General features: G+C 40.3%; 1 protein-coding gene across 4 annotated transcripts in view; it reads right to left on the reverse strand.

The window, feature by feature from the left end:
- Window positions 1–17,320, reverse strand: part of LOC114464400 (forkhead box protein P2-like) — a 111,905-nt gene that overhangs the window by 22,184 nt on the left and 72,401 nt on the right. For all 4 annotated transcript variants that reach the window (XM_028448523.1, XM_028448528.1, XM_028448527.1 and 1 more), the window contains 4 exons: window positions 7,779–7,916; window positions 6,415–6,504; window positions 3,707–3,887; window positions 728–1,037 (listed from right to left, as the gene is read on the reverse strand). In XM_028448523.1, coding sequence (XP_028304324.1) covers window positions 728–1,037; window positions 3,707–3,887; window positions 6,415–6,504; window positions 7,779–7,916 — 719 coding nt within the window. The remainder of the gene's footprint in view (window positions 1–727; window positions 1,038–3,706; window positions 3,888–6,414; window positions 6,505–7,778; window positions 7,917–17,320) is intronic.

Genomic DNA, 17,320 nt, shown 5'->3' on the forward strand with positions numbered 1-17,320 from the left:
TTTTCCTCTCTGTGTACTTTCTAAAGATATCTTTTTCAAGCCTCTTTTAGTGGTACTGGAGAGATAGCATCTACTTTAAACCAATTACACAGCACTTCCACCTCCAGTGTGAGTCTCTGCTAAACCTTCATACACACACAGTAACAGACACACACAAACTGTTACCCTAAGTCCTTATTATAATATCGCCCAAGAAAAGCCTTTGAATAATGCATGGGCCAGATAGGCAGATATGTGAACAGCTTGTGTTTCAGTGCCGGGTGCATTTATAAAAGACGCCATCACAAGGATAAACATCTTGGAAACGCCACTCAAGGCATCACGTATTCTGTTTACATGACAAGCAAGCATGGAAGGTAATTTTCAAAAGAGGAGGAAAAAAAAAAAAGAGAAAGCACTAAATACTTAATGTACAAGCGGGGTTAGCTTGTCATGCCTGCCAGAGATGCTTGTTGGAAGAATGCCTGCCTGCGTAGCTTCTTCTTCTTCTCCTGGCTTTTGATACCAATTCACAAGCTAAGTGTGTTCAATAACATGCACAATCCCCTGGGAGAGCAGGGCTCTTGTTTTCTTGTTTTTTTTCTAAACGCACCACAACAGCAATAAACTACTGAATAAATAAATAAGACACCTTGTTTTTCTCTGAAGTAGCTGGATTTTTGTTGCGTTTTGATGTTGAACAACTAAACACAAAAAGCATGTGTGAACTTCTCCTGAGTGTTGGTACCTCTCTCGCTCTCGTTCCCTCTCTCGCTCCCTCTCTCTTCTGTGGTTGAGGACGGGGGACTGTCCGTTGGCGATGGAATGGTGAGAGATGGGTGGGGAAGCTTTAGCTGGATTGGAGGAGGTAGTTGAGGAAGAGTTGTTGGTGGACAGGTCTAAGCCACTGCCGCCGCCCCCTCCGCCACCACAACCGGTGCCAGCGTTACTGTGGTTGCTGTGTTTGATGCCGTTGTCTTCCAAGTTGTGACCTCCGCCGCCACCGCCTCCAGTCACATCCTTCCATAGCTGCTGGATCTCTGCGGGGCTTAGGCCAGCTGAAGAAAGACGGAGAAAAATAATAACCTCATAAGCCTTTCACAGACATATGTTTCAACTTTGTACATGCTCTTCCTCAATATAACGTTTCATTGAACTTTGTCTTTTACAGCCTTGGCCTCAGCAAACAGCAGAGGTGGCAAAAGTACTAGTCTCAGTACTCAACTAAAAGTATAGACACTTGAATAAAAAAATACTGGTAAAAGTTAAAGTATTGAAGTTGCTCCCTTACTTGAGTAAAAGTAAAAAAGTACATGCTACTAAATGTACTTAAGTAAAAAAGTTAAAAGTAAAACAAATGTTTCTTCAATAATAAGACCGGGTTTTTAAACCAGCAAATTCCGTATCTTTTTAAATAACATGGAGCCAAGTTAAATCTGTTACCGTTGAACACCTGGACAATTTAGCACTCATTTATAGATACAATTTGTAAATGAAATGTTTTAAGAAAAACAAAAAGTGCAAATGCTCAATTAAACCCAGAGCAGCTTTGAGTTTAACATTTTTAAAAACTTTAAAATGTTAACCATAAAACTAAGGGACCGGCCGAACAGAAAAAAAAGCTCAAACTAACACAATGTTAAATTATTAAATTTAATTATTATTTAATTAGTTATCTGGAAACTCCTTATCCCTACCTCATAACAGAGGTGACAAGCAACACAGTACAAATACATCATGACTGTATTTCAGTAGTCTTTTCTGGTTTCTGTATATTTTTTAGCCAAATTTTTACTTTTTCTCCTTACTTTTTCAAACAAAATATATGTACTTTCTACTCCTTATACATTTAAAAATTGAGCTTGTTACTTTTGAGACCTTCGAAGATGACGTCACCACGTAAAAAGACGCAAACCAACAACCACAAAGCTGGAGGAGAAGCTAGTGCTAGTCAGCTGGCTAACATGGAGGAGAAGCTAGTGCTAATCAACATGCTAACATGAAGGAGAAGCTAGTGCTAGTCAACGTGCTAACATGGAAGAGAAACTAGTGCTAGTCAACGTGCTAACATGGAAGAGAAACTAGTGCTTGTCAACATGCTAACATGGAGGAGAAGCTAGTGCGAGTCAACATGCTAACATGGAGGAGAAGCTAGTGCTAGTCAACAAGCTAACATGGAGGAAAAGCTAGTGCTAGTCAACAAGCTAACATGGAGGAAAAGCTAGTGCTAGTCAACGTGCTAACATGGAGGAGAAGCTAGTGCTAGTCAAAGTGCTAACATGGAGGAGAAGCTAGTGCTAGTCAAAGTGCTAACATGGAGGAGAAGCTAGTGCTAGTCAAAGTGCTAACATGGAGGAGAAGCTAGTGCTAGTCAAAGTGCTAACATGGAGGAGAAGCTAGTGCTAGTCAATGTGCTAACATGGAGGTGAGCTAGCCAAGCAGCAGCATTAATACCGAGACGAGAACATAAAGAACCAAGAAGGGGACCACCACCGATGGCCTTATTTAAAATAACTTTTTAAAGTTGTTGGTGTTAAGAATGACTCATGATGGATGCGGGGTGTTCTTTGAGAGCCAAAAAATTATGACATTCTGCCGTTTAAGAACTTTCCATCAAATCTAAACATTTTATTTACACATTTTGAGTGCTAAATTCTCTATTTAATGTATTTCTATGTACCAGTTCTTAAAAATGCTCTGAGTTGTATTGAGCATTTGCACTTTTTTTTTCTTGACACATTTTATTTACAAATTGTATTTATTATGAGTGCTAAATTCTCCAGGTGTTCAAAGGTAACAGATTTAACTTGTTTCCATGAACCAGTTTTCTAGAAGTTTTGTCAAAAAAAAAAAAAAAAAAAAAATGAAATTTGCTGATTTAAAAACCCTTTGTTATTATTAGAGACATTTGTTTTACTTTTTACCTAAGTACATTTAGTAGCATCTACTTTTTTTTACTTTTACTCAAGTAAGGAAGCAACTTCAATACCTTTACCAGAGTAATTTCTTATTCAAGTATCTATACTTTTACTTGAGTACAGAAGACTAGTACTTTTACCACCTCTGCCTGATAACAGCTACTACGAATGCGCTGCCATTTGAGACAAACAAGTGTTTTTTTCCAATGCTTGTTTTTCCAGACTAATAAAGCTGTTGAACTCTGTTGACCTTCTCTCTGCTCACAAACAACTAACAGGTGTTTACTTGGCATGGGCGTGACAAACAGAGCTCATTCATTTCTATTATCTGTTTCTACATCATGAGCTTTTTTCCCCTCTTGTGTCTCTGTGGTTCTCAGTAATTGAAGTAAACAACAACAACAAAAACTGCTGGAACAAAAGGCGGCTGAAGAGTGAAAGGAATTTAAAAAAGAAATGGAAAAACAACAAGGGTTGAGGAACACAAAAGAAATTCAACATCAGACAAGAACAAAGAAACAGAAAAAATAAATAAAAAAATGTCTAAGAAACAAACAATCATGGAGAGAGTTAGGGACAAGCATGCTAATGAGTAAGAGATAGACAGACATACTTAGAGATAACACAACAGGAAAACAGATGCATACAAATTAGACAACAAAAAGTGGGAGAGTGAAGACAAGAAAGAATAAGGAAGAACAAACAAAACTGAAGGCATGTGACACAAAGTATGCATCCGCCCTTTGCTGTGACACATGTCTGACACATGCTTCACTTCAGCCACGTCCACCACTTTCCATCGTCCTTACCTTGCGGGGGCAGGGTCTGTCCTGGGAGAGCGGCCTGGCCTGGAGCAGGACCGGGCAGTGAGAGCAGGCCCTGTCGCTGCATGTTGAGCAGGTGCTGCTGCTGCTGGAGCTGCTGCATCTGTAGTAGCTGCTGCTGGAAGACGAGCTGCTGGGCGGCCAGCTGCTGCTGCTGCTGCTGTTGCTATAGAGCAGAGAGGAGGAGCAGGAGGAGGAGAGTGAGATAAGGAGATAAGAAGTGGAAATTATGAATGGATTACCAGCTGATAAAGAGGGAGAGGAGACAGAACTGTGTCTGGACTTCCTGTTTTGTGTTTCAGTCATGTGCCGTTGCTCATGACTACTTTAAAAAAAACATACACGCAAACTAGGAATGTCACAGTATTGATGATATCACGATACTGCGGCATTATAAGTGCCATAATATTGTCGTGGTTATATCACGGTATTAATTGAAGAGTCGTGCTTAAAATTAAGTTTTGGATTGGCTGTAGCGGACCATTTCAGAGCAAACTACAAGTACCATAATGCTTTGGGGCATTATCATAGGTTACAGGCAGTTGAGCCAATGGCGTGCAACAGTGCGAGCATGGAGGGGAAAGGAAACATGGCGGCAGCCAGCAGAACGAGGTGGAAACGGAGGAGTTTGTAAAACGTGTGCATGATGCAGTGGCTACAAACATTTTGGTTTCACCGCATCGAGAAACCATGAAGGAGAAAAGGTGGATAATATGTAAACACTGCAATGGGCTACTTTTCTGGAAATACGAGCAACACGAGAAGCCACTGAAAAACCCGGCATCCCAAAAAGTTTAAGAACTGTGTCAAACAAACAATCCAGTCTGGTCAAAAAACTGTAAAGGAAGCATTTAGAACCAACCTCCCTCAGAACAGCTCAAGGGCTCAAGAAATAACAAGGTATGTTGCACAATTATAGCCATTTTCTGTAGTTGACAACAAGGGTTTTGAAAGGTTAGTGGATACTCAAATTTTGACTAATTCATCGTTCTCTTGAAAAATCACGTTAAACACAAAATAAGGAAGTTTGCACTACTTTGATTTCCTTGGCTGGTTTTTTTATTATTATTTTATTTGTTACTATGCTGTTTTTATACCTGTGTGGCCTTTAAGAGTGTTCCAGACTCCATTTGAGTTTTTGCACTTTATCTAAAGAGTCTGTTAATAGGCAGTATTCAGTTTATAATGTCATAAATCTAGAAGTATAATAATAAATACAGTCAAAATGGTGAAGAGAAAATGTCTCAATGCTCATCATTCTTGTTATTGCTAGCTTTGCTGCAAACTGTGTGGCTCCCTGTAAAACCGTGAGCTTTCCCACAATGCTGCAATAATTATCGTACCGTGAGGGTACAACCGGGATTCTACCCAACCGTGATATTTAGATATTGTTACATTCCTAATGCAAACACAAGCTACACTGACAGAGCAGCTTGTGTACCTCTTTTCAGTGTTTGTATCTTGTGGTTGTGATATAATCCCCTCCATCAACCCTGATAGTTAATTGTCTCACTTCCACTGATGGCCTGTTACAGCTTTTGTGGCCAGAGGAAACATGTAGAATGCGTCAATACTCCAGCCTTCTCTGGCTCCATCTCAGCACTCAAACAGTTGTTTATCGCTGTGCCAGACAGGCGTTATGCAAGTTTTGTACAAAAAAAAAAACAACACAAACAACTACAAACACATTTATCTCAGTCACTAAGGCAAACAAACAGGCAGCGAGGAAGTGGATTTGTACAGAGATCAAAGCCTTACCCAGACAACCACAACATGTATATTTTAAAGCGCCATAGCAGAAGAAAATAGAACATTTGCAAGGTTTTTTTCCTTTTGTTCTTGTCCTCTTTACACATTTATTAGCAGAAAGGTCGTGGTCACATGTTGTCTGTGTGTTTGCATTGTCATGTACCTGGAACGGGGAGGGGGGGGGAACTTGTGATGCGCTCACTGGAAAAACAGGCTACATAATGGAGTAGTGGAAAGAGGCATCTCCACCTCGCCTCAAGAGAAATAAAAGACCAATTTCTATTCCGTATTTGATGGTGAGGCTCCCTTGAAAAACTCCATTCGCAAATCCAAACAGAAACAAAGCCGTCGGGAGGTCAGTTGTGACTTTCTGTTGGGGGGCAACATAATGGGTTGCTGGTGGAGACACTTAAGTTTAAGGGATGGAAAAAGTACCGACAGAATTTATGTATTTATGTGACGCCTTCTGTCTTTCCTTATCAATTTGCTTGGTTTGGTGTGTTGTTTAGAATTGGCCCCAGACTGGCTCTTTAGGTGCAGTGCCAGTGCCGTTACGCAAATATGCTTACGGCTGTCATGCTCGTCTCAGCTCGCCTGGAAGCCAGAGAGAGAGAAATGAGACAGAGCCTTGTCTGTCCACTGACTGCCTGTCACTGTGATTTATGTGCTTTCCAACTTCCGTGGTGGCACATGTGTTTGTACACCGACAGAAACAGTTCATTAACGAGTTGGATGCAGGACCCTTCCTATAAATCAGAGAGTATGTGTGTGAGCATGTGTGCGCACGTCCCTTCAGACGATCCGTTAATGAAGTTGGACACAGGGATGAAGGTGGAGGGGGACACTCGAGGGTGGCGTGTAATGAAGTTTATGCACTAGTCCTAAAATAAACCATGGTGTGAAGTTTGAAAGTTGAGCAGATGCTTGCAATGGTGCACACCTACCTCTTTAGCCTGTTTGCCAGGATGTTGCTGCTGAAGAAGTTGAAGATGAAGCTGTTCCTGTTGCTTCTTGTAAAACTCCTGCAGGTGTTGCTGCACACAAACAAAGACGTACCCATGAGATGAAAAGCCGAAACTATACTTTTTTTTTTTTCAAAGAATAAAGTATAATATAAAATAGGGCTGGGCAATATACTGAGATTTAAGACATATCAAGTTTTCTATTTTGGCGATAAAGAAATGGACAAAATCGCCTATATCGATATTTATATTTTTCATAGCTTATTTTGCATTAAAATACTCATTTTAGGAGTCATTTCTTTCACTACTTCTTAGAATAGCATGAAAAGCACATTTAGAAGGGTTTCTGAGCCACACTACAGAACTCACTCACACATGCTGTCCCTTATAGGAGAAAAAGCCAAAAGTGGAACATATTGTTTGTTAATAACTAAGAATCGTCTTCCTGGTCAGACTTTATTTGAATTAAAAATATGGAGATTTATAATCTATATCGTCATTTTAAGAAAAAGTTAAATAAATAATAAGAGAAAAGAGAAATTGTTTTGCTGATTATAACAACAGAAATAAGTCCTCACATGAACTCAAACTACAGACAGAGAATATCTCAAAAATTATTATTTTTTCTCCATAACTAGGTCTGCATAACAATAATCCCCTGCAAAAATAACCATGTCTTTGATCTGGCACTGACACATTTTTTTTTGTGTGGACTATTCATGGATCAACTTTACATGTTTTCTTTAACACAGGCGTGCCCTGGAATTTTCTCTGAGTTAGAGCCTTTCCTTGCTGTGAAAACATTAAGCAGACATGATTTTAGTAATATCACATCTCGAGTCGGGTTGCTAACAATGAAGAAAATTACTCCAAATGACTGACAGCCTTAATTAAACTATTCTCTTTTTCTTAATCAAATCTATGAATGAGAAATGGGTTTTTTTAGCTGTGACGAGAGACTTTTCTAAATATTACCACATCTGTCGGCTAATGCTCAGCTTCTGCTTCTCGGCCTGACTGTGTCCTACTCTCGCCGTCCCTGATGGATGCTTGTCAGGGAATTGAACCAGTGACATGCAAGAGATGGTTAATTAGAGGTGACAAGAACAAGTATGTCAATTTTCTGATTTCTCTTGGTAAGCGTGTCAAGGACACGGGGCGGCGCTGACTTGGCACAAGAATCCGGTGCTGCACAGGGATGACTCAGGTGTGCTAGCGGTGCTAATGACTTCTACACTTCACATTAATGGAGATGATAATTATGCAAGTGTTTTGCACTGAGAATACGCGACTAAACTAGGACATGTGACAATCTATTTGCCCTGTCGGTGGTGAGCGGGGCCTACCTGCTGCAGCATCACAGCCTGCTGCTGCTGGAGCAGAGCCTGGAGCTGCTGGGGCGAAAGCACCTGCTGCTGGAGGATCTGCTGCATCTGTTGTGGAGTGATCACCTGGGGACTCATCATGGCCACTGACACTGGAACCTGGACATGGGCGAGAAAGGCACAGAAAGTGAGAACTGGGAATACAAAAAAATACATCATCAGGCCTGATCTGGTTGAAATAAGTTGAGCATGTAAGACTAGTGATGGGCAGTAACATGTTACTGTCATCTGTTTACTTTTCCCAAATAACAAGTAAAGTAAGGGATTCTAATTGAAGAAACAAGACATTGCAATACAGTTATTTTCCCGCAAGCAACTGCGTTACTAAATGAAACCGTCTTGCTAACTCAAAGTACCGACACTACCGACACTACTTTGAGTTTGACTCCGTAAAAGAGGACAAACACACGAGCGTCTGCTGAGCACTCGGCGTGGGAAGAAAACTTGTATCTACATCGAAGAATTCCACCTCAAATCTGAGCAAGCCCCTAGAAAGCCGGCACAGGAATGTATAAGTCGTTGAGTCCCAGATCCCACTGCTGCTGCTACAACATCCACTTCCATCGAGCCAAACTCCGTGGGACCATCGACACTGACAGGAGTTAGTGCTGGTGAACTAGCAAAGTTTAAATGTTCAACAATTTTCTTCAAGTCAGAAATTGTTGCATTTAATTTCATTTTTGCTTGATGCAATGTGCATAGTGTTAAAAAATGGTTTCATTTGATAAAATGTTTAATGTGGCACAGGCCAAAATAATAGAATTAGGCGGAAAGGTCTACTGTTTAATATTTTGTGCATCACATTTTTCAAAAGTAACTTAATTATATTAAGTAAAGTAATTAAAGTGCCTACTTACTTTTGAAAATAAGTAATCAGTAAAGTAACTGGACTATTTCCTTGGAGAAGTAATCACTAATCACTAACTAATTACTATTTCCAAGTAAATTGACCAACATCGTCTAAGACGGAGGATGTCAAAAAAGGTAATTGACCATAATTCTGTGGATTTACTTTAAAAGTGTATGTTCTTATAGAACGTGAAAGCAGGCGTTCTGGGGCTGGGATGCTCTGCAGCACAGAGGAGATAGTGAAGGACAGATGGGTGCTATGCCTTTGTGTTGCCTGACTCATTTTCCATGCTAACACCCCACTGGGGAAAGTAAGGGATTTAAATAGACATAGACCCGTAATTAGCAGGACCCTTGAACCCCCCCACTTTGATGTGAAATGCAAAAACGCACAGCTCGAAAGTTGATTAAAACTACACTGATGAAGTGGACGAGTGGCAGGCACAATCAGTGGGCACTGTGATCAATTCCTTTCCATGTTCAGAACTACAAAAATAAAAAAATATATATATTCTCAGCTGTTTATCTTCCCAGCGGAAAGCTTTAAAATTCAACCATATGCACACTTGTTTCTTCGTCTCCAGTGACTGTTGCTATTTACCAATGTACAAGATGTATACTTATATCAACATATAGCCTGTATTACTTGTTTAGTGGCAATGCTATAAAAACCTGAAAGTTTCCTCTAGGTGTGGCTGCTGAAAACACTACAAATTAGGTGAGAGAGTAAACATTTTCATTCCCTTTATTTGCTAGCTGCTTGGAGAAACCCACTTCAAGACAATGATTATTTATTCTTCATTCGCATATGACCTTTAAAATGGTATCTAAGCAGCTTAGGTGCTATTACGTTTGTGTCTCAGTTCTAATGCAGTATATTTGTCAACAGAAATCCGTGATAAAGAAGCTTTTTGCACTAGACTGAGATTAAAACATCAACACGTAGCGGCGCCGTCCCTGATGCTAATTGCTGCCGTGTTTGGCACAGAGCTGCAGTGACAGTAGCTAGCCTATATGGTGTGTCAAGGGGCCAATGAGACATCCCTGTCCTCATCGCCAGCTAATCAAGCTGGCTTGATTACTTTCCATGCATATGTCTCTTCTTCCTCTCTCGATCCTCCTCTTTCTCTCTCTCTGTCAGGCCTTGACACGTCCTTGTTTAGCTCTCCTCTCCTCGACGCCTACCCCCCAGCCCAGGTCCCCCCCACCCCCCACCCCCCTCCTCTTTGATTAGCCGAGACATTTGCATGGTCACTACACATTTTTCATTTTAGAAGTCATTATGCATTAGTGGCTCCTGATCGCCCGCCTTGACTAATCCTGATGAACTGAAAATCACAGCTGAAGGTCAACTTCCAGTCGGCCCCGCTGCACATTCATATTCATATTCAAACAAATCCTGCCTCCATTGTTCATTAGGGTCTTAGAGAGAAGGGACTCCGTCTAAGGTGGATGGGATGAAGGTGGAGGAGGAGGACGTTGTGGCACACCGTGTGTCTTATGTGGACCAGAGAACTTGCATTCACAATAAGCAAAGATGTCTCACAAAAGCCTTCAAAGTTGTAAATTAAACCGTCCAAGTGTAATTATGCAAATACTGTGCTTACATGTTCAATGTTATTAACACTTAAAGGTACATTTGCAAGGCGATTAATTCCCCCCCTTCCTCACAGTCACACAGTTTATTTGTTGGATGCTTTTGCAATAGGCTGAAGACTGATGCACTCATTAGGGCTAATAATTAGCTGCTGGCTAAATAATTCTTTGCACTCAAGAAGAAAGCCAACTTCAGACAAAAAGGGTTTTCACTTAAATGTATGCATGTACAACTAAAAAAAAAAAAATACTTCACCTAATACATTCATGGATAAGTATGGAACCAGGAAGGTGAAAATGAGTAATGAAGCAAAAAACAAAACAAAAAGAACAACAAGGTTTCAGCAAAGCTCAGCAAAAATGAAATGAAAACAGCAACCAGGTTCTAAAATGATCCCTGGCTTTTAGAGACAAAGTGTGTGATAATTGTCTTCATTTGATGCAAGTAGGAAAAAGAGTGAAAGAGAAAAAAAGAATAAATGAAGGGGAGAGGAGCCACTGGGCCTTGTCCATTGTGGAGTGCAGCACAATGCTAATTCCTACATTTAACTGCATGCTTTTCTGCTTGACGTATCAGGGGCTCCAAGATGAAAGTAGATAAGTAATTGCTCTCCTGGTTCTTATTCTTCACTGACAACCCATAAATTTAATTTTACACACACGTTCATTTACATTTTCGAGTATATGACATGATAATTGCGGGAATATAACACCTCCATTCTGCTGGATACTGCAGGAGGGCTTGATTGACGTGAGCGGTGAATTGAAAGGAACAGGAGGCTGAATTGCTTCTCCTTGAAATGATTTTGCCACAAAGGGATAAAATTAATGAGCATTTAGAAGACGTTGGCAGTGGCGTAAACATCCACACACCATGAATAGACATTCTATGGTGGAAGAAGAGCTGGGATATTTCAGCTGGGCTGAGCCTCTGTATCACTGTGATCCAAAACAAAACATTTCCATTATTGGTGCACAAAAATATGGATGGATCCCCTAAAATATTTGAAATTAGCTGTAGCTGAGGCAAATGTTTGACAAATGGAACTTGGTTTTTAGAGAGAATACGTACATATCATAGTGTTTTCTGGATACAGATAGAAAGGAAATAAACAAGTGAATTTGACAATAAAATAATAATAGTGGATAGTCAGTATTTTGGAGGGTGAATCTAATTAAAAGATGTTTATTGATGTGAGAGCTAGATATGATGAGAGCTTCCACCTGCTCCAGAGCCTCATCCTGTAAATGCATCCCCAGGTTGCGTCTAGCCTAGGATGAGGCTGTCTGGAAGGGGTCTTTCCAGTCTACTGTGGGCATTCCCAGCAGGGCTTCAAACTCAGCCTCCATGGCCACCATGTAGTGCAGGGACGTACGGTGAGGTTTGTGAGTCAGATTTACAAATATTTTAACCTATTTACAGAGTAGTTTAAATTCACCATTCAATTGGCAGCTAGCACAATGACTACTGGTTGTGTTTTATATTTCATATCAACATTATTACACACACACAGACATATTTGACCATGGAAGAACATTATATTCGTAGCGCTTCAGAGAAGGAGCGCATTTGCGTTGCATCCTCACTGTTTTCTTAATTTGCCATTGCAATTCCACAATTCATACTATGAAAATAAAACTGGTGTATTCATGGTCTTACCTTTACTCTTAGTGTCTTACACACTGATAAAACTAAATTATGTTCTCAGTTTAGTCAACAACAGCAGAAAGGCAATTTTAATGGAAGATTGTTCAAATTCAACGTAAATTTCACAGACAATGAAATATGTATTCATCATCAAATTCTATCAAATTTGTTAAAATCACATTTGAAGATGTTAGTTAACTACAGCTCGCAAAATTAACCTTATTTTTTTTACCCCTCCAGCAAAGGTGATTCAACTGATGCAACTGTTGCAAAAGTTGGCAACACATTCAATTCTACAGTAGCACTTCCAGTGATGAGATGGCTAAAAACAGGAAGAAAATCAGAGTGCCGAGACCAGGTATTCTCTCTCTCCAGGACACACTGGGTATCCTGGTCTCCCATTATGTCGAATGGAACAGAAAGAGAGACTAATTTAATTGGACTATTTCATACAAATGAATTAACAAAGCTCTTAACCACCAACTCCTTTTACTATTTTATCCTAATCGTCAGAGCATCCCAGGGGGCACGGGGCTAAATCCCAGACCGCACACTGTAGCTCGTGGACTCCCGACCTCTCCCCTCTCTTTAGGTTGACACTGCTCATTTACTAACCAATTACCGCCAAACGTGGCCCCAATGATTATTGATAGCCAGGAGTCTCCACCAAAGTACGAGGGCGGATGAAGCTCAAGTTGTGTGGTATGCAAGTGAAGGCGTGTGTTTACCATGTCAGATTACACAATCATGCATGTGAGGCCTCACCCAGACGCCTGAAGCTTTTGGGTAGATCGATACAGTAGATTGTCAGGACTGAAGCTAAGTAGATTACTGAATGTTTTCTGGAATCAATTTCCATAGCAGTTTGGCAGCAATGTGAGGAAGGAGCAATTTATCAAAACATAAAGACCCATCATGTAAAAAGCCTCTAATAGAAAGCCAGAGGAGATTGTGATGGGCTTAGCACAATTTCCATATTGATTTATCTCTACATGTAGAAAGTCACTGATTAAGCCTTGTGATGGAGCGTGCACCAAGGGAAGCTGTGCAACAGAGCTCGTGCACATTGTTTGTGTCATTATCGGCATTAATTGTCACACCTTTATCATAAAACTGGCACAATCCACTGATGGCTGATGCTCCCCTGCAGGCACGCAAAGTTGAAGAGTAAAATCAGAGCGATGTGAGAAGTACAAGCTGAAGGTATTAAAAGAAGAAAGTAAGGAGGGGGAGTCACTAAAGAAAGAAAGAAAGTCAGGAGTGTAAGTAAGAGCAGGTAGGAGGAGGACGAGGAGGGGGAGGAGGGGGAGCATCTTCGCTCTGAAGTTGCAGGTAATATGGCCTCCACTGGATCAGCCTCTTCATCAGTGACACACAGTAAATTACAAGTGCTTCAAGCAGCTCAGTGAATTATAGTTCATCACTTGGAAAGGCTTCCCCCCTCACCGCCGACGCCCAGGCGTATCAGATCTGCCGGTTAGGATCCAATTAACACCCTGGCCAGAATCATCTGATTGCATGTGTAAGGGCTGGTATAACTCGTTTATTGCTCCCATGTATCTTCTGTCACAAGGTAAATTTGTTGCTGCTACATCAAAGGTCTGAGCTACTTTTTTTTTTTTTATCCCTCCCTCTCACATTCTCTTGATCCCCCAAACTCAGCTACCTTGCCTTGGGGTTGCATTTCAACTTCTTTTGCATCACAATGATGAACCTGCTCTGTCCTCGCAATTTAGCAATCGTGTCCTGTAGCTGTTGTAAATGCAGGGAGGAGAAGAAGAAGAAAAAAAAGGTCGGGAAGGAGATGAGGCAAAAAAAAAAAAATCTTGTTTTCTGGTTACAAAAGCAGCAACTAAGCATGTATGACTTAAAATATGCTGACAATTTTTTTCCTGCTCCTCAGTCAACAGAAGTTTTGCTCATGAATAACAAAATGTTTGCCACCTCTTTTTTTCCTACTTTCTCTGTGATGATTTCTTTCTTTCTCTCTTTATTCTTAGATTCAACCAGAGGGGATGCAGCAGAGAGATATTCATAAATGTAAATGTGAGGTGTCATCCGTTAGCCATACACACTGAAACTATCCAACTTGTACTCAAATCGAGCGCCACAGACCTTTTCCATGCATCCATGTGTAGCTGTGTGTAGCAGCTAACCTTTAAGGCTGCTTTCACACAGGGATGGTCCCGGACTCGAGCGGAATAGGAAAAGAACAGCTGATAATTCTATTCTCTTGATTTGGCTCGGTTTGCGTTTACAGGATGGTTTTAGTTTTAGATCAGCTTCAAAATAAGACATAAAACCCTGTCTGGTACAGAGCTGCTGGTTCATACGTTTTTTAGCATAAAAAAGAAAAAGGTGAGGGTAAAGCACGTCAGTGACTTCCTCAATCACTTCTCCTCAGCACGTTACAGTGCTCAGGGAAAACTACGCTTCATCAAAAAAAATCTAGCAGAATTTCTGGGCAAACGAATCCGAGAGTGGGTATACTTCTGGATTGGCCAACTCAAACACACTCCAAAGCACGTGTCAAACTCAAGTCCGGCCCTTTAGAACATCAAATTCTGCCCGCTCGATAAAGTAAAAATCACAGAAAAATCTAGAAACATTTTGTAAATTACCAACTAATTCAGTTGTAGATATCTCATGCCCTTCCAAATACAAAAATGTCAATTAAAATCCACAGTATTTGCAGAGTTCAGTTTTCCAGTCGTCATATCACATTTCGGCAATCTCAAATTATTACAAGAAATTTCCCCAAATTCCCATAATCAGGAAAATTTGACAATCCTGTAAGGACTGATATACCCATATTATTCATAATTTATACTCTAAAGTACAGACCAGGTCACATTAATCAATTTGCTCTTTTTCCCACCTAAAATGTGTGACCCACTTAAGCTCAAACTAGTCTGTATTTGGCTAGATTTAAAGTAAAGTTCTTGTATAAAGGTATTTGAAGCTTGAAAGAGGTCGAATAATTGCTAAACTTGTTGAAGGCAAGCTTAATTGAGCATTGAGCAGGATCTGCATTTGAATCTGAACTTTGTGGGCTTCAACGTAGAAAGGTGGCGATTCTGCCCCCAACAGTGGCCAAGGCTAATGTTTTTTTTTTATTCAGAATTAATTATTTTGGATGAAAGTGTTCTGCTTCGTGTTTACATGGATATAGTAATTCCAAATTGAGGTTTAAATGGAAAACAGGTTTATTCAGTTTTATTCAATTCCACTTTAGGTCTGGGGGTTGGGAAGGGTTCTGATTAGACAGGGGGCAAATTTGACAGAGTCTGTTCCGTTTGCTGATGTCCGTATGTGTGTAATAAGTTTATATCTATGTTTATATGTTTGTGCTTCCGTCCATCCACTCTTTTCATTATATCCATGTCTTCTAAGGCTCTTATTAAGTAATTGTACTGGCTTGAGTCTGGGAGGTCATCTTGGGTTATGTCATCACAAGCGTGTCATCGGGACTGGACAAATTAACTTAAAGCGGATTTAAGCGTTTAAAAGATTGAGGAATTATTTATCGGAATTAAAATCGGAATGAACAAGCCACCAAATTCGGGTTTAAGTTTAAATCGGAATTACCATTTTCATTAGGAATTAAGTGTTTTCAAGGTCAGTTTAAAGAATATTTAACTTTTCTTTTAAAATAAAGGGGAATCAAAGCTCTCATGTACACGTGGCCAGTGAAGTACTATTAGACAACTTAGAATTAATTATCAATGAGCAAATCCTGCCCTATACTAGGGATTGTAAAACTTGAAAAGGAAGAAAAGTTGCAGTCTTAAAAGTGGCGCAAAGTGAAGTTCTGCAACATCAATCTTGCCATCATGGTGCTTGTGTTTGTGCACGGCTGTGAGCTGTGTGTAGATGCATTACAGACGTGCAAGCCCAAGCGAAACAACTGTCAGATTCATAGGCCTCTGTAATCCTCTCTGCCGCTCCTTGTCCGCATTTCTTTATTTGTATTCCAAATGTCAGTGTATAAATGCCTTTCAGAGGAGGGATATTGCCATATAGAGGAGCTGAGGGAGGGGAGGAGAGCAGGAGAGAATGGGAGCGGAGACGAGAGGGTGTTTGTGTGCCATGAGAGAGCCGTGTAAGCAGCCTGGTGGAGGCAGGGGGATTTACAGGAAGAAATAGGTGTTTATTGAGTGCTCCCGTGGGCTTACTGTGTAATAATAGACCTGTCACATTACGCAAATGTAGAGAAGCAGCTTGTCTGTGTGCGTGTTTGTATGTGTGTTTGTTGGACTCGTCTTTTCTCCTGCATGCACGAGAATGCCACAAACTGCCTCCCTCCGCAATTCAACTCTGAGAAGCAGCCATGAGCAATTGGATAGAATTAGTCAGGCGAGAGCCTTTAGTCACTAATACAAGTAATTAAAACTGCAATCTGAGGCACTTAGATGCTTGTGTACTAAATAATTTACATGCCATGATCTATGGATCACTTCTGCTTTAATACCAAAGATGGAGAATACGAGGAGAAGAGACAGGCGCAGGATTTATCCGTATCTCTGCCGTAAGCAGGATGTCATGGTAATATTAATCCTTTTCCCTACTTTCTGCACTAATCATACAAGGGGATCAATCCCCTTGGTGGAAAACATGTAACTTGATTACATATGGCTGTCTAGTTGTAAAGGTAATGAAATGTTGCACTGCACCTATTTTGGCCTCATAATCCGAGTAAATAAGGAAGTAAATGCAGAATTTGAAATCTGATTGTAGAAGAGCTGAGCGTAAATGGAGAACAAAAAAACTCCAAATTCATCTCGAACTGTACACAATAAGTCTGCATAAATTCAATGATGGCTTGTTCAAAGCGACGCAGCAATACTTTTCTGAAATTATTGCTAAAAACGTCAACAACTCTCGCACATTGTTTTCTGTATTTGAAAAGCTCACAACTCCCCCAGATCAGATAGTACCTGAATTACTGTCAACTGGAAAATGCAATGAATTTGCTCTATATTTCAATGAAAAAATATAATCAATAAGGTCAAACATCAGAACAAACCAGCAAAATAACACAGCTTCAACCACTGAGAGGTCAACTGCATTGTTAAATTTTATTACAATGAACCCAAAAACAATAGAGGAAACTATTTAGCAGCTGAATTCATCAACATGTTGCCTTGACACAATACCCTCAAACTTCTTTAAAACTGTTGTAAAGTCAATTTTCAACTCCAGTCAGGCACCGTACCAAAATCCCTGAAAGCCTCTATACTGGATAACTATAGACCAATCAGCAATCTTCCATTCATGGCCAAGATCATTGAGAAGGTGGTCTTCACCCAACTGAGTCAATTCTTAACATTCAACAAAAATATTTAATGAATTTCAGTCAGGCTTTCATTCTCATCACAGCACAGAAACTGCTCTTATCAAATTCAGGAAA

This window comes from Gouania willdenowi, chromosome 6 (genome assembly GCF_900634775.1).
Source record: "Gouania willdenowi chromosome 6, fGouWil2.1, whole genome shotgun sequence".
In the NCBI taxonomy this organism is placed as follows: Eukaryota; Metazoa; Chordata; class Actinopteri; order Blenniiformes; family Gobiesocidae; genus Gouania; species Gouania willdenowi.